At 45.5% G+C, this 23,872-nt stretch overlaps 1 protein-coding gene across 2 annotated transcripts in view; it reads right to left on the bottom strand.

The window, feature by feature from the left end:
- The window catches only part of PGM5 (phosphoglucomutase 5), a 181,764-nt gene that overhangs the window by 33,660 nt on the left and 124,232 nt on the right, over positions 1-23,872 (bottom strand). The window contains exons 8-10 of one of the 2 annotated variants that reach the window (XM_043566588.1): positions 21,116-21,251; positions 16,992-17,175; positions 1,949-2,083 (exon numbers count right to left, since the gene is read on the bottom strand). In XM_043566588.1, coding sequence (XP_043422523.1) covers positions 1,949-2,083; positions 16,992-17,175; positions 21,116-21,251 — 455 coding nt within the window. The remainder of the gene's footprint in view (positions 1-1,948; positions 2,084-16,991; positions 17,176-21,115; positions 21,252-23,872) is intronic. The other variant, XM_043566589.1, reaches the window with a different exon arrangement.

The following is a 23,872-nucleotide window of genomic DNA, read 5'->3' as shown; positions in this document are numbered from 1 at the left end:
ATTTTTAGCTGGATCGTGACGTAAATATGGGGAGGCCCACCGAGCCACGTCTGGGAAGACCCTCACTCATGATGGAAAAGAGAGGGCATCTAGATGACTGATCAGAAGAACACGATCAGCGAAAGGAATCCCCAACCGATGGTGAACTCTTTAAACCTACAGAACGGAAACTACGTGGGAACGAGCATTACTTACGTTTTCTCTACCCACAGACTGAAGCATATACTTAACACACAACCCAGGCCTATGGAGGTTTCCAGCTTCAAAGGAAGCTTTGGGGCAAGAAAAGGCGAGGCGGAGCACCACTTGGCTTGCGTGTAACACCTCAGAGAGAAACTCGCTTGTGCACAGGACTGTTTTCACACGTGTCTAAAGGCCTGGATGTCATATTCCTGCGGTCCGTGTGGGAGATAAATAAAAATCAGCAGATATCATAACCACTTACCTGGTGCAAATAGGGAAAAGAATGCTGAGAAAAACTAGCCTCGAGTCAGAGTGAGTCAGAGTGAGTCAGAGTGGCGGAGGCCAGGAATATCATTCCTCCCCCTGTCTGTAGCTCTGAACTTCTAGGCCCTTGATTTAATCTCATTTCCCAACATGAGAGGAGAAGGGTTTTATATGGAAAGAGAGGGTGAGCCTCCAATTCTTGCACGATTTGGTACTATCTTGGGTGAAATGTACTCACTGACCAATTATGTTGGCAGAGCATGGCCCGCCCTTGAATGGAAAGCCTGTGATTCTGACTGGGAAGGGCCAAGGACCTTTTACTGGCTTCCTGCTCTGCTGCTTCATGCACTAGGTGACCCTCACACTAGCTGTCAGCCTCCAGGGTCTCTACTGCCCCATCTGGGACGATTTGCCTCCAAACAGATCTTCTGGCTACAGGGCCAGGTGTAACGATCTACGGCTCCATATTGATCTGGTTCTTCGAGACTCTCCTGAGAGAGGTACCATTTTAAGGAAAACGCGCTAAACCGCTGACAGTGAAAGAAGACCCTCTCTGAGATCATTCTAGGGCCCAACTACAGCAAATTCTCACAGGAAATCCTGAGTCACTCGAAAATGAGAAGCAGTGAGTTTCTCTTTGCTTCTCTACATCTCCACAACAGAAGCACGGAACCACTGTCTTCATCTCAAGGAATCACCTTATCAAGGACTCTGGTTCAGAACCCAGGGTGGAGTAAACACCAAGGCGGCAAGGGGCGGCCAGGACTATAGCTGGAGGTACCCAATGTTCTGGTGGGTCCTTTCTGGTTTTAATTAATGTCACCTGCAGCATTGATGAATGTGGCAGTGGGGATCCGTACTTTCTGAGTTCTTAATTAGCTCTATTGTTGACAACAGGAAAGGACTTTGCCAGACACAGGGTGGCCCAGCCTTGGCTGGCCTAGCTTAGCCTCCCTAACTTTAAATGCAGACCTTCTTCTCAAGGGAATCTGGGCTCCGCAGCAGTCTCAGAGAGGAGGCCCAGAGTAGCACCTGTATTGGCACCTCAAGGTCAGGATCCAGCCCAGAGTTTGCCAAACACCTGGAGATTCCTTATTTACATGTGCAGAGTCAAGGCTCTGAGGACTGTGACCAGCTTGACTCTAACTAAACATTTCTTCATCCACACAAGTGCTGTCTCTTGATATCACCCCCAATTAACAAGCTGCAGTATAGTCAAGAAAGGGAAGTCATTTGGGAGGTGCTGGTCTAAACCCATCATAGAGGCTAGAGCCCAATTTTCTTTTTCAAGCATTGTGAGGAAAGAAGGGAGGAAGGAAGGAAGGAAGGAAGGAAGGAAATCTGCTTAGAGTTACTCTAAGCCTGTCCTCTAGCTGGATCTATCGATATGGAATTTACTTTCCAGAAAGACAGATAACCCCCACTAAAGGCCCACGAGAGCTCCCTAAATTTTCCAGGAGCGACGAGACATATTGCTGAGGACACAGCTCTGCTTTCGTACCTGAGGCTCCTGGTCATGACCGCCGGGGTCCCTCTCGTAGCTCTCCGCATACAGTCTGATGGTGGCCCGCATACCGCTGGAGGAACTGAGCCGAAAGATGAGCCGTGAGGCGTCTGAGAAAATGATCCTTAGGCCCTGAGACCAAGAACACCCAGAACGGGTCAGTGAGCCAAAGAATACGCGGGTAGTAACAATTAATACCTACTCGTGGTTATTGCTGGGGGAGACTTAGGGGCAAAACTGAACAGACGCTCATGTTCCCTTGGTCGGGAGATGTGGGAACCAGAAAGAGGGGGAGGGAAAAGGAGGGGATGATATTTAATAAATGTCCCTGGGGTCAAAGTTTGTCCCTGGATGCAATGGAAGTAGGCACTTTCTTTATGACAGTCAAGCAAATTACCTGTGTTAAGGTTACCCGCCCCCCCTCCCCCCCGCCCTTTGCTTTAAGTTCATCTATTTTGAATTTTTTTTTTCAACGTTTTTTATTTATTTTTGGGTCAGAGAGAGACAGAGCATGAACGGGGGAGGAGCAGAGAGAGAGGGAGACACAGAATCGGAAACAGGCTCCAGGCTCCGAGCCATCAGCCCAGACCCTGACGCGGGGGCTCGAACTCACGGACCGCGAGATTGTGACCTGGCTGAAGTCGGACGCTTAACCGACTGCGCCACCCAGGCGCCCCTAAGTTCATCTATTTTGATTCTTTCCTCGCACTCACATTCCCTGGTAGCAAGTAAGGCCTGTAATGAAATGTTCAGGCTTGGAGCCTCAGCTGGATTCTGGGGTTCCTGCATACAACCTCATCCTCTTGGCTCTGTCCTTCCTTCTTACTCTACACCCTGGCCACCAGGACGGTGTGGGGGCAGAGCTGTGGCAGCATTAATTCGCTTTTGGCTCAGACTGTCTCCGTTCTCTGTGCATCTGTTTTCATTAGTGGCAGGGATATTTGAAAAATACGACCGTAAGATCATATTGTAATGTGCGTTGAAGGAAATTTGTTCTCTTAAGACAACTGATAAAGCCCTTGTTATAAATAAGCATATTGGGAGGGGGCAGAGGAAAGAAGAGGAGGAAACAAAATAATAAGTCTGGTCAGTTGTTATGTCTGAAAAAGGAGAAGTCTCGGGCGACTTTGACATCAGACATTTGCCCTAAGACATTTGCCCTTGAAACTTGTCTGGCCTTAAATCTTGGTTGCTAAGAATAAGCCATTATTAAAAATATACCTCCCATATAAATCTGACTGCTAATGCCTTACCCCCCCCCCCAAATGCTGCAGTGGGGCGGGGCACTATGATTCCATCTGAATGGCTTTCTGTTTTTTAAATTTTGCAGGCATTTCTTGTCCAGTCCCAAAAAAGCCTTAGCCTCTTTTGGAGCGATTCACGGTCTGCCGTGATTTGCGTGACAAAAAGGAGCCCCCTCCCTTCCTGGCAACCTGTCTCTCTATGATACTAGCTCTGCCAACAGGATGGTACTAACCAGGATTCGTTCAATGGGCAAACATTTTATCGTCCCTGGGGATTGAGTCCTGGGCCAAGCCCTGGGTATATGAAGACCAAGACACAGTACTTGCTCTCCGTAAGCCTGGACCACATTGTGACCACATTGCAACGAGCCGTAACCGTTTCCTTACCCATCTTGTGCTGCCAGAGGAGTGAATAGTTACGACATTCTAAATAGAGTAAAGGGAGCAATCCCCTACCAATCGGTGTTACATACCAAATTATGTCCAAACTGACAATAAGGCCCCAAAGGTTCCATAACTGCATCCACGGTCATGGTTTTACATACTCTTTTGAAGCTGTTCTTTCTTTTTAAGCCTGCACTCCCCTTGTCACCATAGATGGGACACATGAGTAGGTGACTGGTTGCTCAGGACTAGGACTTATGCAGACGTCGGTTAAAGTAATATTAAGGCTGAAGCCCTAACCACCTGTTGTAGATTCCAAACCACTCAAGGCCACCTCTTCTGATGACCACTAAACTCAACCCTTTATTGTAGCTCCCATTCGTTACACAATTGGTATATGGCCAGTGGGAGGTATTTAAGAACTCGGGCCATAGCAGACCATCAAAATGTGTCATCAGCTCACAACTAAGCCTTTTTATTTTTCTTTCTTTTTTTACAGTGAAATCATGTTATGATTTTTCTCCTTGTGGGTAACCATAGCTTTGGCCGTATTCATAGAATTTCGGTTAGCATCTATATCGGGTGTCCTGGAATAGACTGGGCGCTTGAAAAGATGATAAAGGCTAGCCCAATGTCTCTTCTTCCTACGGAACCAGCCGTGGGATCTTACTAGAACCCATGGTGTTGTGTGAGACCTCCAAGTGAGGAACACCACAATTCTCTTCCTCTGCATGGGTGGAAAAAAATTTTAGACCCAGCCCAGTTCTGTGCTGCGACAACTCTGGTTTCGTGTCTGTTGAGTGTCACTTTGATGCGTGAAGTTGTATGGGATTGCTTTAGCGCTGCATGCTCCTCCAATGAACTTAATGAACACGCACCCTGAACATGAGCTATGTTCTCTCCCGCATGCATCCCCTACTCTCAATTAAATTATGAGGCCAAAGTCGCCACTGACCAAGACTTGCCAAGTTTCTAAATGTTCTGTAATTCCAAAAAAAGTATACCAGTCATAAATTTTTCTTTTTTTAATTTGTAGGTTACATCAGGGGTTGGCAATATCGTTTGTCAGCCAAATTTGACCTGCCACCTATTTTTATAAATCGGGTTTTATTGGGACACAGCTGTCCCCATTCGGCGTATTATCTACGCTGCTTTTGTGTTAAAACTGCAGAGCTGAATAGTTATGACAGAAACTGGCCCACGAGGGCAAAAATATTTACTATCTTTTACAGAAAAATGTTTGCTAACTCTTGGTATAAACCGTTACGTGATCCGCAACACGAGATATTATCCTTCAATCCTATCCCAGAAGATATTTGATCTATGCGCTTATGAAAATCCCAATAGAGACTCTTAAAAATTGAGAATAAACTGAGGGTTGATGGTGGGTAGGAGGGAGGGGAAAGTGGGTGATGGGCATTGAGGAGGGCACCTGTTGGGATGAGCACTGGGTGTTGTACGGAAACCAATTTGACAATAAATTTCCTATTAAAAAAGAATAGAAAAGAAAATCCCAATAGAGAAAAATTATGAAGCCTTGTATAAATAAGAGTGTCTAATCCATGCATTTCTTCCAGTTATTCTAGCACCTAGCCACAGATTCATCTGGACATACACGTTACCCAAATCGATGTACTTCCGACCGACTACTCACGACAAAAATTGACTTATTATATTGCATTTTAGGGGTAGGTGGCTCAGTCAGTTGAGCATTTGACTCTCGATTTAGGCTCAGGTCACGATCCCAGGGTTTCGGGATCAAGCCCCGCATCAGAGTCTACACGGAGCATGGAGTCAGCTTAAGATTCTCTCTCTCTCCCTCTGCCCTTCTATCCCATTCGCACGCATGTGCGCGCTCTCTCTCTCTCTCTCAAATTAAAAAAAAAATGCATTTCAGCTTCATATCCTCACTTTCATTGCTGGGTCTACAAGGTATCCGCCTTATAAAACTCACTTTTATAGTCCCTTTCGGGATATTTTTGGAAATTGTATAAAATCCCACATGAGACATTTCCTCAAGAGCCAAGTGTTAGGAAAGCCTTTCCTTCCCTGAGGAACTGGTATTTTTTGTCTTCTGTCAATAATAACTAACCATAGTTCCCTTTTCAATATGGCTGCCAGAACACTTAATGCCAAATTTGAGGTTCAGCCCAAGTGGATCCTTATGACTTGCATAACTGTGAATTTTTCTTCTTCTGTTCTTGACTCTCTACTCTTATTTATATTTTCCCTAGTCTTGATTTCTGTTTCTTATTTATGTCCTAACAACTTCATTATGTACGTTTTTGCTGCCACAAATCCTCCTGAAGAAACAGGGCCCGGCACAAATGAATACAAGGAGCTCCTCTCACTTCTAGCCTTAACCCTACAGTGTTGGAACTGCTGAAACATGTCTTTGGGTCCTTCGTCAGCTGGTGAGCTCTGGAAGGGCAAAGCCTTATGGTCCTTGTTCACACCATTTATCCCCATAGCCCAGGACAATGCCTGGCACGCAGTAGCTCTCTGCAAACACCTGAATGAATGTCACTGCGTGTTTGACAACTGGAGTGAGCACCCCTGGGATGCCCCCTCCCACATTTAAGGACGACTCACAGACCCAATGAAAACACACTTATATTCTCCATCAGAGAACCGGGGTTAACATATTTACCTTGAAGGGCTGTTGTGAATGATGCTGGATCTACTCATCCTTCATTTTTAAGGCAAAGTTCAGTTTTGGCTAAAAACAATGGATGGAGTTGAATCATGGTGGGTTCCTGTCCCCACTTGTGTGGCAAGAGACAAATCCTAAGCCCATTAACTGCAAAATTTGCTGCGCGTTGGAATCAGCGAGGCCTAAGACAATCTCAATCACGGAGTGGGGTACCAAACGGGCACGTTTAGCTCCAGCTTAGCATTTTCCTTCCCACCGAGTGCCTGTTGGTGTAGCCTTGGTGACAAGAATGAGGCTTTGCCCATATCAGCTTTGTCCCAGTGGAAGATGGTTAAAGAGCTACGTTCCCTTGCAGGTATTTCCACCCCCAAATCCTCCAATTTGCTTCCATTTGTCACTAGAGGCTTTCTATTTCTCCCCACATTTGCCCCTCTTTGGTTTGTCGCTTGTAGAAAGTCAGTTTGGAAATGATAAAGGGATAACAACTGGAGAACAACAGGGCTGGAATTCTGGCTTGGCTTTTCAGCTGGTGGTCTTAAGCAAGTCACTTTTTCTTATAGTTTATTTATTTTGAGAGAGAGAGAGAAAGAGAGAGAGAGAGAGAGAGAGAGAGCGAGCGTGCACATGAATGGGGAAGGGGCAGAGATGGAGAGACAGAGAATCCCAAGCAGGCTCCACACTGTCAGGGCAGAGCCTGACACGGGGCTCAAACCCACAAACCATGAGATCATGACCTGAGCCAAAATCAAGAGTCAGACGCTTAAGGGACTGAGCCATCCAGGCACCCCTTGAGTAAGTCACTTTAAGCTCTGTAAGTCTCAGTTTCCTAAAAAGGGTTGAAAAACAATACAGCCAGGCCTACTGGGTTGATGTGAGCATCAGATCAGAGACTATATGCGAAACGTGCTTTGAAAATTAGAAATCACTCTATAAATACTATTCTTATGTTAAGCTTTTAATGAAAATGGTACTGTGCTCGAAGCCATCCAACCTTCCAGATTTTGCAGAAGATTGCCAAATAAAGCCTAAATGGGAAGAGTTTATGGCACATTTATTTTTAAATTAGGCAGAATTAAGATTAATTTTATTTTAAGAACTGTGCCATGTTCTCTGCAATCACTGCTAAGCTCATGGATCTGTTACCATTTATTTTCTCCAGAACTCCCACTGGTCTATCTTCTCCGACAACTAAATGCCCCTAAGTTGGTCAATTGAGACCATTATGGTCCTGAAGGAAGGACCTCAGAGTCATCTAGGCCACTTCCTCCCTTCACTGGAAAGAAAGGGAAGTTCAAGACCGCTTCAGGTAACAGCGAGCCAATCGAGGAGCCAGAACATTAGGTCTTTTGACCCCAGGCCTGTCACTTTAGGGTGAACCACATTGCGTCCCGTGAACTATTTGAACCCTGTCTCATGTGTTTTGTACGGTCCCCCAGATGAGCACAGAGCCTTAAGCAGAGCAGGTATCCGATAAATGTTGGCTACGTAAATGTTGGGTTTGTTTTTTGTTTTGAAGCCCTCGTGTAAATCAATGCAGGGAAATCTGCGAGTTGCTAAACACACGCAGAGCCGCCAGATGTGTGCTTGGAGACTCGAAGACATGTTGCAGCCAGGCGGGGAAGGAGGAACTGTCCATTACCACCAGTGATTTGGAAGTCGAGTAGTGCCTTAGGATGAATTCCAGGGGGAAACAGCATATGGCCCTGCAATCTAATACAACGTCACATATACACAGTCAGTTGGCCACACCAGGCCTGTGAAGCCGGAGACAAGACAGGCGTGGAAGAGCGAGACTCGGAGCCTCACTCAGATGTTACCTCCCACAGGAAATCCCAGGGACTTATCTGGAAGGCTTCAAGGTGAAAATACTCCTGTGAAACATCTGAACCACATTTTGTAGAAGAAAGCAGGCAGCTTATAAAGCAGAAGATTTGGATGGGACAGACATAGCTCTCCATGAAAAAAATTAACTAGAATGACCCATTTTTCTTTGTTTAAGTCATAGAGTTAGCTGCAAGCGTGAGTTCAAAAGTGGTTGAGCAGGGCAGCAGCTGGTCCACACCGCACCCTTATATAAATTGCAAACAGGAAGACAATTTATAGAAAAGCATCTTTCTTCTTGGCTGACCTAGACTTTGGCTTCTCCTCCCCCATTAGGCTGAGTGCCTTTGTGCAGTGCACTGACTGCACAGCCGTACCCATCTGCCCTACTTTTGGAGGAATTCTCATCTAGCCTTTTCACAACCAACCAGCACACGTTGAGACCAATCACTGCAAATAACTATTTGGGGGGAAATCAAGGTCAAATGACTTTGCAGGTGCGCTTTTAAAACACACATCCAGAAAAAACCACATTAGGTGATGAGAGGGCTTCTTGGAGAGTGAGGACTTAAAAGTTATCCAGATTCCAACCATCAAATTTGGAACAATGGAACTAGGTCACACATATCCCATTTCCCCGTGTCTTTGGCCAAAATGGCTGCTGATCCCTGTTCACTCAACACCAGCCCCAGTTCTGGGATATTTTGGATCAGACATACTTTACCCAGACAACAGGGGTCGCTTCCTCCCTGAGTTCCTGTGACAGTCTGCAGTTTTTTCCTTTAATAATTATGTTTCCCGGTGACAGTCACCCTCGTGACTGCAAACAGACATTGGTATTTCAGTAGGAAGTAACTGTGATGTTATTCATTCCAGAATGCTTGGATTCTTATCATACATCTTAGTGGGATTCTATCAGCATTTTAGAAGATAGTCCTAAAGCAATCAGCTTCTGTCAGGAGAAGGTACTTCATTATAATAAAACTCCAATGAATCAGAAGCAAAGGAGTAAGAACTTTAGAATGAGCCAGAAAGTGTCTCCCTCTTCCTATTTTCAAACCAGCCAACAAGTCCTTAATAAAGTAATGAATATGTGTTTGGTCTTTGGAAGACAAACAGGCAAACTCACAGGAAAAGCAACTGAAAAAATCATTTAAAAAAATGGGGAGGGCACCTGGGCGGCTCAGTCAGTTAAGCACCCAACTCCTGATTTCAGCTTAGGTCATGATTTCATGGTTCGTGAGTTCGAGCCCCCGAATAGGCTCTGTGTGCACAGTGCAGAGCCTGCTTGGGATCCTCTCCCTCCCTTTCCTCTCCCTCTGTCCTTCCCCTGCTCACCTCTCTCTCTCTCTCTCAAATAAATAAACACTTAAAAAATATTTTTAACCCATGGTTCTCAAGGTGTCCTACCAGAAGGCCCAAGTGTCTTTATTTAACAAAACTGCAGCGTTGTACAATGGACACTGACACTGAGAATAACAATATTGTGCCACCCCGCTGAGAATGCTATGACCTATAGGAAATCCCAGTTCTTTGTCTGGAAAGCCAAACAATGGTATAACGATATTAGATTAAAGAAAGGCATTTAGTCTGTCAAGATGGTCTTCCCCGGGCCGGCTCCCACTCATTCTTCAGGGCAAAGCTTAACTATCACCTCCCCAGAGCCCCTACCTGAGTACCGCCTACGATGCACTCCCAAGTAAGCGCTTTCCCTGTAATACCTTTCAATAAACTCTATAGTGATTACAAATCGCATGTCAGTTCGTCTCTCCTGCTAGACTGTCCTGTATGCTGGTGGATCTTTAACGTTTATTTATTTTTGAGACAGAGAGAGACAGAGCATGAACGGGGGGGGGGGGGGCGGTCAGAGAGAGGGAGACACAGAATCCGAAACAGGCTCCAGGCTCCGAGCCGTCAGCACAGAGCCCGACGCAGGGCTCGAACTCACGGACCGCAAGATCATGACCTGAGGTGAAGTCGGCCGCTCAACCAACCGAGCCACCCAGGCTGGTGGATCTTTAACGTCCCAGCAAGCTGCCCGGCATGTAGCAGGTGTTTGGTAAACATTCAATGGATAGATGAAGACACGAATGAATCACACTTCAACAATCTTCACTGTATCGTACTAAAGCAGGAAAGGGATAGATATTTATTATGCAGATTTTTTTTTCCAAAATCACAACTGGCAACGGAAAAAGGATTTTTTAACCCAGATGTAATCACAGGATACATGTAATGACAACACCTCACTTCCTAAATATTTCTGTTACTCAACAGAGAAGGACTATTTGTAAGTACTAACTTTCAGATTCAACTAAATCCTATAGGTGGGGTAACCAGCATGGCTGAAATGATTTCTTAAATTCTACTTCTGGATGCACGAACCTCACTCCAGCAAGCGGCATAGGATAGAGATAAGCTGTTCACGACAGCCTCTCAGTTGGTTCATTGATGAGGATGGGATGAAAGTTGAAGGTTGACCAGTTAACTCTAAATAGAGAACTCAGGGGCGCCTGGGTGGCTCAGTCGGTTGAGCGTCTGACTTCGGCTCAGGTCAGGATCTCGCAGTTCGTGAGTTCAAGCCCCGCGTCCGGCTCTGTGCTGACAGCTCAGAGCCTGGAGCCTGTTTCGGATTCTGTGTCTCCCTCTCTCTCTGCCCCTTCCCCACTCATGCTCTGTCTCTCTCTGTCTCTCAAAAATGAATAAACGTTAAACAAAAATTTTTTTTAAATAGAGAACTCAGTCCTGGCCCCCAGATTCTCCAGATGACATTTTTCAGTTCCCTTCATAGGATGCCTCCAGAAATATGCGCTTGGTAAACTTCTCTCTACCTGTTGGCCAGGGGTTCTTAGCACCACAGTATATATTAAAGCACTAAATGCCCGACTAAAATGTGATTTCAAGACTGCCAATTTACTTCCTTCATTATTTCTAAATACTGAGCAGATAAAGTGAAGACACCTTCCTGCATATTAAAATAACACCTCTAAAAGCAAATTGACTCTGCAAGCAAGCTTCAAAGTGTACTTTTTCTCTGAACTAATTTCAAATGGTTCTTTTTTTTTTTTCCAGGTTGAGGACACCATCAAAATGCTTCCACTCAGCCTGCACAACTCGAACGGGGATTAATCAGCTCGGCGTTAGCCTGACATAATCAGATTGGATTTGGTTTTCCACATCAGCTAACCGGTATGCTTTGATTTACATCAGGTTTTTAAATATCAGCTGAACTGTGACTTGCAAATGACTTCAGCACTGGTGGAATTTCACGAGTTTTGATCTGGTTAAATGGAAATACAGGCGTGGGATGGGTGACGAAGAGAGACCTGGTTCCTCAAATTCCGCTCCTGGTGTCGAGGTTTCTCTCTTCAAAGTTAATTTTCACAGTACAGGGCGTGGTTCTGAACTGATGTCCACCCCAGTGGCAATATGCTGTCACTCAGTGCTGGTGCCCTCTGTCACGTTGTCCTTTCACGCTACCAGGACCGGGGGGGTATTCCTTCTATCACAGCTGGGAGAGTGTCGTAATGATGGGGGCACTGAGTGGTGACTCCAGAAGATTTTGGCCAGAAGGAAGATGTGGGGAGGATAAAGGTAAGAGGTAACCTGGGTACTAATGTTGTTGCTGGGGATGGCGATAGGTGAGGAAAAGAGTGCCTAGCACCATGGAAAACCTTGATGTTTGTACAATGAACTCATCCTTGAGGAAAGAGTGGGCCACCTGTCAAGCCTTAGGGAGGTACCTGCCCTTCCCTCAACTCTTCCCTTCCCCCAACTATATGCCTCTTAAATACAGTGGGAGCCTCTTAAGTTAGTCGGCCACTGGATTGAACTCCCTACTCTCATAGGAGCTACTGGCTTGTTTTTCCCACTCATATTTGAAGAAGGCATTATTACTCATTCATGTGACTCAATTTTACCTGACAATAAACAGAGACACATCCTCATGGGACAGGAGAGAATGAACCACAGTTGTTGAACCATGCCTCGCTAAATTGCTATTTCTAAATCAGAGCTCCTCTTGGGTCCTGTTTAATGGAAGACACGCATCAACTTTCCTCTTGGTGCCCAACATCATGAAAACATCAGCCGCTTGGAGGCAGCCATAGTAAATTCCACGAGACCTGACAGGCGACAGGAAGGCCAGTGAGGTCCCTGGGAATTCATGTCAGGAGTTAAATACTTCGGGGCTGTCCTTCTTGCTCCTTAAATGGCCTCCACGTGGTCTCACAGGCAGGACAGACTTTCCTGAACATTTTCCACAGCAGTGAAGCAGATAGGGGGGGCAGGGCTTATCACCAGAACAGGATTTTAATTTCATTTTGGACGGAGGAGCATGTTTTCTTTATCTCTAGAGATATATGTGACATGGGCTTTTCTTTTCCCCCCACGGTCCGTTTCCTGACTTTGACCCCAAACCAAGGACAAAAAGGAGACAGAGCTGTTTTTAAAACACTTTCTCTTTTCTGAAACCGAGTGGGATGGGAGAGATGGGGGAGGGGGAGACTTGGGGAAGGCAGAGAAACGTGACTGAATCGATTCACAGATGACTCAGAAACTGAAGAGACCTTCCCATGTCTTCACACGACACCCTACAAAGTCGTACGCTGTTCGGTGTGCTTTTCCCCGCTTTTCTCATCAAACATGGCTCGTGAGATGTCAAAGTCGTTCTTTCCCAAGGACGCTCTTTGAACATAACTTATTTTAGTTAACCGTTTATTAGTAGTTACTGTGTGTCAGGGCTTTGCCTGTATGATCTAATTCCCCCCATGGCTGGATGAGGGAGCCACAGTTATGATTCCTATTTTCACAGACAAGGAAAGGCACAGGGAGGTTGAGAAACTTCCCAAAATCACCCAGCAAGGACGTGGCAGAGCTGATTCACTCCCGAGACTTTCTGATCTCGAGCCTGTACCCTTGAACACCACTCACACCCTTTCCTCCAAAGTTGAGGATTCTGGAAAGGGGGAAGCAACGGATATTTCTTGAATATCAAATGGATACCAGTCGCTGTGCCTGGGGCTTTACAGGACTTTCTCCTCCAACCTTCTCTGTGACCCTATATGATATTTATCACCAGCATGCCACCCACCTGCCCCATCAAGTTAAGCGAAGTTAAGCAATACGCCCAAAGTCACAAACGCAGGCGACGACAAAGCCAGCCTTCAAGTCTATGTCTGTTTGCCTCCAACAGGACCCAACACCGGAGAGACCACAGTCCTCTGCCTCCCACAGCAAACGTTTGTTTGTCTGTATGGAGATCCAATCTCTTCTCTCTTAATTTTAAAATAGCACATCATTTGATAGATTAATTTGCAGCGTTCTCTAATCAGAAAGATAGTAACAGAAGTTGGCCAAAGTGTGCAGAAGTTGGAACCCGCATACACAGCTGGCAGGAATGTAAAACAGTGTAATTTGCTTTGAAGACCATATGGCTGTTTCTTCGAAGGTGAAACTACAGTCACCATTTGACCTAGCAATGCCGCTCCTAGCCCTACGCCCAAGATAACGGAGAGCCTTTGCACGAAAACTTTACGTGAATGTTCACAGCAGCATTATTCATGACAGTCAAAAAAGTGGAAACGACCCAAATATCCGCAAGCTGACGAGTGGATAAACAAAATGTGGTCTAGCCCCATAATGGGACGTTATTCGTCAGGAAGAGTGAAATACTGACACACGGTCTGTTCTGCTTAGAGAAAGGAGCTAGTCACAAAAGACTACATGTTGTATGATTTCATTTGTGTAAAATGTCCAGAATAGGCAAATCCATAGACCCAGGAAGGAGACTGGGGATGGCCAGGGTTGGAAATGGAGATCGCAGCTAAAGAGGACAAGTCTCTTTTGGGGGTGACGACAGTGTTCTAAGACGGACCGTCGTAATGATCGCACAACGTTATAAATCTACTACAAACCACTGAATTGTACTTTAAGTGGGTGAATTGTATGGGATGTAAATTACATCTCAATGAAGCTGGTCTACATTTATATTCGAAAACTGTTCCGTGAAAAAAGAAAAAAACAATTATTATGCACTTGGTAGGCTCTCAAGAAATATCTGCTGACTGAATGCCCCCACGTGCATTACGGCTATTTAAAAATAATACATGTTCATTTAAATTCAAGTATATCTTTTAGGAGTAGACACTGCCATTCTGCACCAACATCATATGACTCGTGCCCCAGACTTAACCATCCCTGGAATCAAATGCTCAGAGGACTACGGACTTCCAGGAGTGCGGAGATGTGTGCCTCAGTGCTGGAAGTTTCCCAACAGTCCCAGGACACAGGAATTCCTCCTCTGCTCCAACAGAACCCAACTGCGATGCAAAAGAACCATCTGTGACTCACTGACAATGGTCATGCTGCTGAGTGTTAACTGTCTCCCAAAACCCTCAGGGAGCCAAACGCAGACCGACGGAGAAACTCCAGGATGACTTAGGGCCACCAATTGATAAACAGTCTCTGGGGTCCTGGAAACTGGGAAGATGAACAACGACCTTCCTTTGTTTCTAGAGAAACTCCCCAGAGCAGCTCCTGGTAGCATTTACTATTTACGGCCACATTTGAGCTAATATGAAAGAGCATGGAAAGAAAAAAAAAAAAAAGTTCCAGAGTAAAAATGGAAACCAGTGTTCAGGGTTGCAGGGGAGGGGACAAGGAATAAAGAGAGATCTACACGTGAGATCTAGCTGAGGAATTATCCTGATAGGAACTGTAAAAAGGGTCAAGAAGGGAAGGATACAAATGTGCACGGATGAAGGAACAAGGTAGAGCGTTAGTGAATTTAACAGCAAAACAAATTAGGTCAACAGACAAGCTTCTCCTGAGCAGATTAAGTCCAGGACCTAGTGTTGCCTAGATAATCCTTTCAGGGAACCGTTTTCAAACCTTCCTCGTCAGGGAACAAAATCCTCCCAAGAATAATTTAGAAAGCACATATTTTACGACTCTGGAATTCTACATGAGCCTTGGATTTGTGAAAAGTTTGTTCTGAGGTTCCTTTGAAAAATGGAAGTAGGAAATATGGTGCAAAACTGGAAAAGATTTATCTGAGACCTAGAGGCTCCAAGGTCCCACCCATGTGCTGGGCTCCTGACCTCACATCTCCGGAGATTCATTGATGTTATTTTGGAGATGATGCAATCCCGTCCACCAGAAAGCATCCTCGTGTGGAACACAACACAACTACAAAAAATGTAGCGTACACTTCTTGTAGAAAGGATAGCTAGGAGCCTTGTGTATTTTATTTCGTCGCATTTTTTTTTTACGTTTATTTATTTATTTTGAGAGAGAGGGCAAGCGTGCACAAGCAGGTGAGAGGCAGAGAGAAGGAGCGACAGAATCCCAAGCAGGCTCTGCACCATCAGCACGGAGCCCGATGTGGGCTCGAACTCACAGAACGTGAGATCATGACCTGAGCCGTGACTGAGAGTCAGATGCTTAACCGACTGAGCCACCCAGGCACTCCACTTCCATCACGTTTCTCAAACAGCTCTGTGAGACAGACATTTTACAGATGAGGAGGAGACTGTGGCTCAAGGAACTTTCCAGAAGTCCTATAGCTGGTAAGTGGGACAGCGATAGGATTTGATCCTGGGTCTTCCAACTTCTTGACCATTCTTATCTTCACTACCCTACACCTTTCCAAAGTAAAACTGCAAACAATTTGTCCAGCCTCAGAAGGCCTTCTAGAATAGAAAACTGATCACATTTTAATAGAGACGAAAGATCACCGTGAGACTCAGCAGACCAGAGGGAGAATTCCAAGAAAGTAACAGGGGAGCATCAGGCTTTGGAACATCTGCAAGTCGGGGACCTTAGGACAAGGACGATGTGCGAACTATTAGTCAAAATAAAAATATCAGTAACCACCAGTATATCCAGTCCCCCAAACCCTATAGCTGCTGGTTTATTTTGTTGTCTGTATTTACTGAAGAATAACAATGAAGAAGAATGAAGAAGATAAGAATTTGGGATTTTTTTTTTTTTTTAAGTTTTTTTTTTAAACACTTTTTTTTTAATGTTTATTTATTTTTGAGACAGAGAGAGACAGAGCATGAACGGGGGAGGGTCAGAGAGAGGGAGACACAGAATCTGCAACAGGCTCCAGGCTCTGAGCTGTCAGCACAGAGCCCGACGCGGGGCTCGAACTCACGGACCGCGAGATCATGACCTGAGCGAAGTCGGCCGCTCAACCGACTGAGCCACCCAGGTGCCCCAAGAATTTGGGATTCTAGAGCGGAACTTTCCTTAACATCGCTCGGTGTCTTATCTGGGCTGTCCATGTTAAAATGTGCACCCAGCGTGGTCAGTTTTTGCCCTAGCCGAGAAATAAACAAAGCCTAGGAGAAAAAATGATTGTAACAGCGGTCACCTTCTCTTACACGATCCACAAAGATGAGACCGGAATAGAAGCTGTTGATTTTGTCAGTTTATCTTTTGTAGCAATTCTCCACCACAAATCTTCCTTTTGGACGCTGTGGGGCATACTGTCCAACTGTTTCTTCCCCTAGGAACCCATCGGGCTAAGCTCCTACTGCTCTTAATGGCATACGGTAATAAAAGGTGAAACATCCCTGCGCTTGGGAGCCCCGAGGAAAAGGGGTATTTTGCTCTTGGAAACGTTTCTGAATCTCTGATGGCCACCAGACGGACAGCCGGCGGGCTGCAAGCATTTCCGAAGGAGATATTGGGTCTGTATCTATGTGTGGTATTGGTCTGTCAGTTACGAGTAGAACGAGCCCTGGACAGACAGTCAAGGCCCTATGTGCCACTGTGCCCTCTGCCACTGACCAGGTAGGTAACCTTCACCAAGGTTGCAGGGCTCTCGTGTGTATCAAAAAGCACTCAGAGTAGATGATTCCCAAAGACCTCTCCAGCTAGAGGACACTTTGGCTCCTGGCTTTGCCTGTTCGGGTAATTTGCTGGCAAGTACCTGTTTCTTGGTCACGGTGCCATCCACGGGGTCCACGTATTCAAAGCAGTCTGTCTTTGCCACGCTGTAGACGTGGTTCCCCACGGCAAACTGCTGGCCGATGAAGGACTTGTCTGTGACCAGGGCCTCCAGGTCCCTCATGATGTAATACGTCGCCTTGGGCTCTAGCCCCTCATAGTCAAACCTGGTGAAGGAAGGCAGGACACAGGGTGAACACAACCCTAATCGGAGGGCCAGAAACTCGGTGGACATCTCATCATTGGTTTTGTTTTCATGGAAGAGCCGCACAGAAAAGCACCCCAGACCTGTCCCCATGCCCTTCTACCTGGCTTTTACAATCCAACCCTGGTTCCACCCCCTACCTGCTACCTGGCCCCCATAATCGAGGCCCTATACAGTAGCCAGAGTGATCTTGCAAAAATAAAGTCAAGTCACGTCCTTTCTTTTCAATCCTTCCCCAGTGCCCATCACACGGAGACCAAGACTCTAACCACAGACCACGAGGCACTGGGGGATCCGACTCACCCACCCCCTGGAATCTGTCCCCCCTCTCCCACTCGTTCACTCTGCTACAGCCACATGGGCCTCCCCTCCAGGCCTCTGAGACACTTTGTCCTTTCCTGCCTTTGGGCCTTTGCTCTTGTTCTTTGTTCCTTCGACCTGGTATATTCTTCCCCTTGAACACCTAGCACATTCTCGTCCATCGCTTTTCAAACTTAGTGTCACTTCCAGAAAGTGACCTTCTCCGACCATCCGTCTAAGATGCTGCCTTCCATGTCTCCCTCTCTCTCGTTGGTCTTTATATTTTCTTTTGGTAGCGATCCCAGTCTGCATTTACTGTGTTTGAAATGTTTGTTTACTTCTTATCTGCCTTTGCCCACGAGAAGCACAAGCTCCAGGAGAGCAGAGACCTTATCTGTTTTGTTCTCCACTGCTTCTAGTAAGTAGTAAGTGTTTTCTTTCTCTTTCTTTCTTTCTTTCTTTTTTTCTTTCATTTATTTATTTTTTGAGAGAGAGAAAGAGAGAGAGCAGGGAAGGGGCAGAGAGAGAGGGACAGAGAGAATGCAAGAAGGTTCCACGTTGTCAGCACAGAGCCTGAGATGCAGGGCTTGAACCCACCAACCATGAGATCATGACCTGAGCTGAAATCAAGAGTTGGACGCTCGACTGACTGAGCCACCCAGGAGCCCCAGTAGTAAGTGTTTTCTAAGTAGTGGGATGAAAAATTCGAGGAAGGGAAGGGAGAAAGGAAGGAGGGAGAAGAATCCAGGGAGGTCAAGAAAGAAGGAGGAAGGGAGCTCCGCGTACCATAAAACTCTCTTGGAAACTTGGAAGAGATAGCACAATTGTTCCATAAAAAAAAAAAAAAAAAATCCTCCTAGCCAAGAACATCAAATGTAACAATGGGGCTGGAAAGTGATTAGAAAAAAAAAAAAAGACTAAAATAACACCTATCTCATTTGTTTTTGTGGTGTTTAAATACTATAATGCACATCAGGTAGGTGGTCCAGTGCCAGACATCATTTGCTTAAAACTATTAATTGATTTTATTCTTAGTAACTATCGCAAAGGGTCTTGCCCAATGGTGGACAGTCTTGACCGAGACCTAATGGCACATCCAGGGGGATCTGTTTAAGAAAGAAGCCCTCAGAGGTGCAACTTTGCACAATTGGCTATGGTGGGATCTCCGATTGGGTTCTGTGTAACACAGGGACAGGGTGGGAGTTCTCAGTGAGCTGAAAGAAGGAACACGAATCATCGTTACTGTTTTTCCTTCACCCAAGATCTTTCAAGGCTTTAAGTAAACAGCAGGGTATTAGCCAAAATGGAAAACATGGAATGATGCCATTTCTAGCAATGAGTCCTCTGTCCCTGTATCTCTTTCTTTTATTCTCTCCCTCCTATACAGCTGTGTCCTCCCCGCCCTCAGAAACAAAACAACCAGGAACTCTCTCAGAACATTCTCAGCAGTGAATGTGTACTGAGCCTAAATTCTCTTTGAAGATAGTCTTTTGGGGGGGAAGATGAAGACCGAGCCAAGCAGAGAGAGGCATGGGGATGGGATAAGAGGGTTTATTAGGATACCAGAGAGGCCCTGGAAGAGATTTCGAAGTTGAGGAAACCCACTACTGTGACAGATCACATTCAAGTCTATGGCTGAGGTCATCAGACCAGCCTGCCCGCCTGCCCAAACGTTCACAGGCAAGCAGACTCCAGCACCCCATACCTGCCCTACGGCCGACAACCCCCTCTGACCACCAGAGGAACACAGCTTCAAGGAAGGACATCTTTCAGTGGAGAATTCCTTCTGGGGTCCACTCGTATGAGGCAAATCCGTCTGGGTTCTCACATACGACTTCAGGCTCAGAAATAGTTAAGCCAAAGTTGTTTTTATTTTCTCCTCCCCACCAAAAAACACAACAAAACAAACAAAAAACAAAACAGCTAGAAGTCATTCTGTTTCACAACCTGCATTTGCTAGACCCTGAAAAAAAAAAGGGGTTTACTTTTCATTCTACCTAGTCTCTCCTCCCTTTTCCTTTATCTCTGTGATCTTTTTGGACAGAAATCTGAAACATAATTCAATGTCCTACAAGAATTTAAATCTCCATCGCATTAGATTCTCTAATATGGTATTTGTTATGAAAAAAGTAATTATCATGTAAGCTCTTGGCCACACACACACACACAAAAATGAACCGTATTATAAATACACTTATCATAACACCATGTCTTCAAAACCCTGGCAGAGAGCTAGATAATCATTGCACGAATTATGAGGCACACATCCCCAACTCAGAGTGATCTCACTAAGCCAGAGGCTGGCAATCATAACATAGTTTATCAGGTTGGGCTTTTTTGGAACGGCTTCATGCAATAGAAAGCCTTGCTGTGCCAATTAGTTCCTTGGTATGCCAAAAAGGCCCACAACAATCAGGATTTTTTGGCACTTGTTAGAAACACTGGTAAGTAAAACACATTCCCACCTGCCTTGAGAGTCTTTGTTTTATAGTACAAGGAATAATTTGAGGCGGTTTTCAGGCGATTACAACCTCTGCCTTCTTAACTGGACACGAACAAAGACGGTTATAACACTGTCAACTGTTCCCAGAGCACCAAGATCCTTTAGATTGTAAGGAATCCTATCACAGGCTTTCTTATTCTCTGATATTTATCTAGCTAAATGACTTCTTAAGACAAGAAACAATCACCTTATAAGGCAAGTCTAGAGCTTTCTTTCTGTTCCTTAAGCTCTTGAAACGTAACCAAACATCCCAAGTAGTTAACTATTCATAAACAAAGCAAATGAGCCACAATTTCTGTTTTCAGTACATTGTCTCTGAGAATACTCAAGGATTCCCTTGCCCCATTCCCAGGTTCTCCATAGTTAACAGCCGTTTCTGCCACTGCTTCCCCAAATCCACAGCTTGGCACTAGGTACACAAACCTAGCACATCTAGGGACACATATCTAGCAGGCAACCTTGCAGCCAGAAGACTGTGACCCCTCACCTACTTCAAAAACAGGAAAGCGATAGAGGCTCCCAACACTGAGTGCTCAGCCATTGACCTTCTCCCTTCCTCCCTCCCAGGGTTGCACTTCCGTTTTCTGTATCTCTTTCCACAGGGACAAACTTTTAGCAAAATCTGGGGCTCCTGGACCATGTGGCCTCTTCAGAGGGAACCAGCTCGTTGTTGGGACCATTAGTGGGAAAACAAGGCAGAGGGAAGGAGAGGATCACAGAAGCATTTTAACCTTCACAGCTTTGATCTCTGCCTCCCTGCCTTGATAATTATGGGTGGAGAACCAACAAGGAAAGTCCCTGATCGGATTATACAACTCTCTTGGGCACCAAAGGACTTTTAAGGCTCTGCAGTTCAGATTCTCTCTTGGGATGGCTGCCCACTTTATAGACACTGATGAAAAGATTACAGAGGAAGGTCACTAAGGGAGGGGACACTTGTGCCTTCCAGTTTGGGTGTCCTTGACATGACCCCCAAGCACCTATCAGGGGCTCCAGCCCCCACGTTCCTCAGATTGTCCTGAAAGATGCCTCCTTCTTATGGTTCTAGCCCACCAGTTTTCCTTAACAATAGTCCCCCGAGCGTCCTTACCCTTCTCACCTGCAATAATAGTGGCGGCCGAATTTGGCCCAGTGATCTCGGACAATTTCCTCCACACTCTGCTTCCGGGCAGCCAGAATGGAAAGCCAGACCAAGACCGCCCAGAGGCCATCTTTTTCCCGGAGGTGATCAGAGCCTAAGGGAGAAAGAAATATGTTGCTGAGGATTTGTTCCTGGGGAAAAAGTAAAATCTCAATGAACTATCAAGACCAGTTAGCAATGGGATGTTGAAATGGTTGGGCATATTTATCCATCGTGATAAATATACGTCCCACAATACTCTTGCATTTCCAAAAACAGCCAACAGAAATTCAAATAACATAAAATAACATCAGAAAATAAACTAAATTCCTGGACATTGTTAAAAGTACCAAAGAGCCAAGCTGAGATTACGTTTGCCCAATGGGATCGCTCACTCGGTAGATATTTGGTGGCCCTTACAACACACCAACCATTGGTCTAGGTGTTAGGGACAGAGCAGTGAGTAAGATAGCTCGTTACTCGCAAAGCTTGAATTCATGTGGGTAGAGACAGGCAACAGAGACACAGACAAGAGAACAGATGCATTAAATAAGGACAAGGGCGATGAGAAAAATAAACTGAGTGATGGCGTCACGTCTACGACAGCAGCAAGAATTGCTTGATCTAGAGTAGTAGTTTATCTATAGTAGGGCTAACAGTGGCGTCCCCAAAAGATGTGTTCACCCAGAACCTGTGAATGTGACCTTATCTGGGGAAACGGTCTTGCAGATATAATTAAGGATCTTGAGATGAGATGATCCTGGATTATCCAGGTGGAACTTAAATCCAATGAAAAGTGTTCCTAGAAGAAGAGAAGACACAGACAGGAGAAATTCAAAGGAGCGGGTCACATAAAGACAGAGGCAGAGATCGGAATTACGCTACCCTAAGCCAGGGAACATACGCAGCCATCAGAAAGAAGCAAGGAAGGATTCTCCCCTAGGGCCTTCAAAGGAAGGATGACCCTGCCAACATCTTGATTTTGGACTTCTAGCCCCCAGTGAGACAGTAAATTTCTGTTGTGCTAAGCCACCCCGTCTGTGAGACTTCACGACGGCAGCCTTAGGAAATGAACACAGAAGGTCTTGGTCAGCTCCGCGGAGGTGATGACATCTGGGCGGACACTTGAGAAGGAGTCAGCCATGCTGAGAGGTGGGGACAAAGCGTTTCAAGCCAAGGGACAGCAACCGCAAAGTCCCTGATGCAGGAATAAACTGGGAGGCTTGATCCTACCGGCTACGCTATAGAAAGAGAGGCAGTCTGTACTGCGGCATTCACAAGAAAGAGAAGCGCCAGCTAAACAGGTAACTTTCTACGCAAAAAGAACCAGGTGAATGTGCGAGAGGCCCACGGAAGCACTTGTCTATTGGCCAGCTCGAAGCTCTGATTCCTTAATACGTACCTGGAGGCAGATTGCTCTCAACTATTCATATAATTTCATCCTCTGACACTATCAACAGCAATATCGTAAGAAAGGGGACCGGGACCAGGGGGAGGACCATCTCTTCTTACAGTAGAGCGATGAGAATGGACAACAGCACTCTCAGGTTTCAGGGCCATGAAAACACGTACAGAAAATCAAAAAGGAAGACCCGATGTGCCAGAGCTATTTAAACCTTGGAAAGAGAATGAGATAATATGTCCGTTGAGTTGGACACTCGTGACAACTTCTCAATGGAGCTATGAGCCGTTTACTCGTCTCGTTACGTTTGCAGTGGTAAATGTTAAATGCGTTTCCTTGAGAAGAAAAACATACAACCTTGAGAGGGCAGTGAAGATATTTAAAGGGAAAAACGATCAGTGTTCGGTTCTTCCTACATGCTGATCAATAATCTGCTGATGACACTTTTAGGTTGCAGCTGCTTCTAGGGTGAGAGGAGCCGAGGCGTGAATCATCACGCCGCGGCGAGCGGGGGGCGGAGGGGGGTACTCTGGTCTTATCTAGCAAACTCTTCACGCTGCTACAAAAATGGAAGAAGTCTGGAAGATGCTGGGTTAGCTCCATGGCTCAGTGCCAAAAAAAACAAGTTGAGGAAACCCTGCCCAGTGGGATCATTTCAAAACCTTTTGTCCTTTTATAGCTGAAAAATCGCTTTTATTTACTGGCTGGAGAAAAATACTCTTTTGTTTTCAAACATGGGCTCCGCATACCTTGCATTTCCAGCTGGATTACGGTACCTGGAGATGGAACCATTAGATACTATTAACTCAGTAAGATAAGATGTCATAATTTATGAGAAGAGACATAAAGTTCTTCTAGCAGGATTGGAAAAGAAAAAAAAAAAAAACAAAAAACCTACCTCAACCATTTGTAGCCAACTTCATACTAGATGGTGAGTTGGCTTGGATAGCCTTGCCTGCAAGTTAAACATTCGCCAAAATTCATCAGGGCCAACAATCTAGTAAAACGAACTGTGCTCTTTGTAGCTCTTTGAGGTGGGGAGAGAGACACTGATGATGTTGCAATTATACGTGTTTCCTCTGGATGCTCATGGGATGCTTTGGAGAGGGTTTGGGGGATACAACCCTCCTTTTGATAATTCCTTAAAGCAAATGAACTATAATGCCATATCAGTGACAGGTAAATTAAACAAGAAATACAGATAACACACAGGTATCAAACGGTTTTCTGAAACCCCACCATAAACAGGGTAAAAACAGAGGGGAGAAATGTTCCCACTGCTTACTTATAAGTACACTAGTGTACTTCATATTTGAAAATATTTTATGAGTCAA

This window comes from Prionailurus bengalensis, chromosome D4, assembly GCF_016509475.1.
Source record: "Prionailurus bengalensis isolate Pbe53 chromosome D4, Fcat_Pben_1.1_paternal_pri, whole genome shotgun sequence".
In the NCBI taxonomy this organism is placed as follows: Eukaryota; Metazoa; Chordata; class Mammalia; order Carnivora; family Felidae; genus Prionailurus; species Prionailurus bengalensis.
The sequence above is the reverse complement of the archived record's forward strand: the minus strand, read 5'-3'. Positions and strand labels throughout refer to the sequence as shown.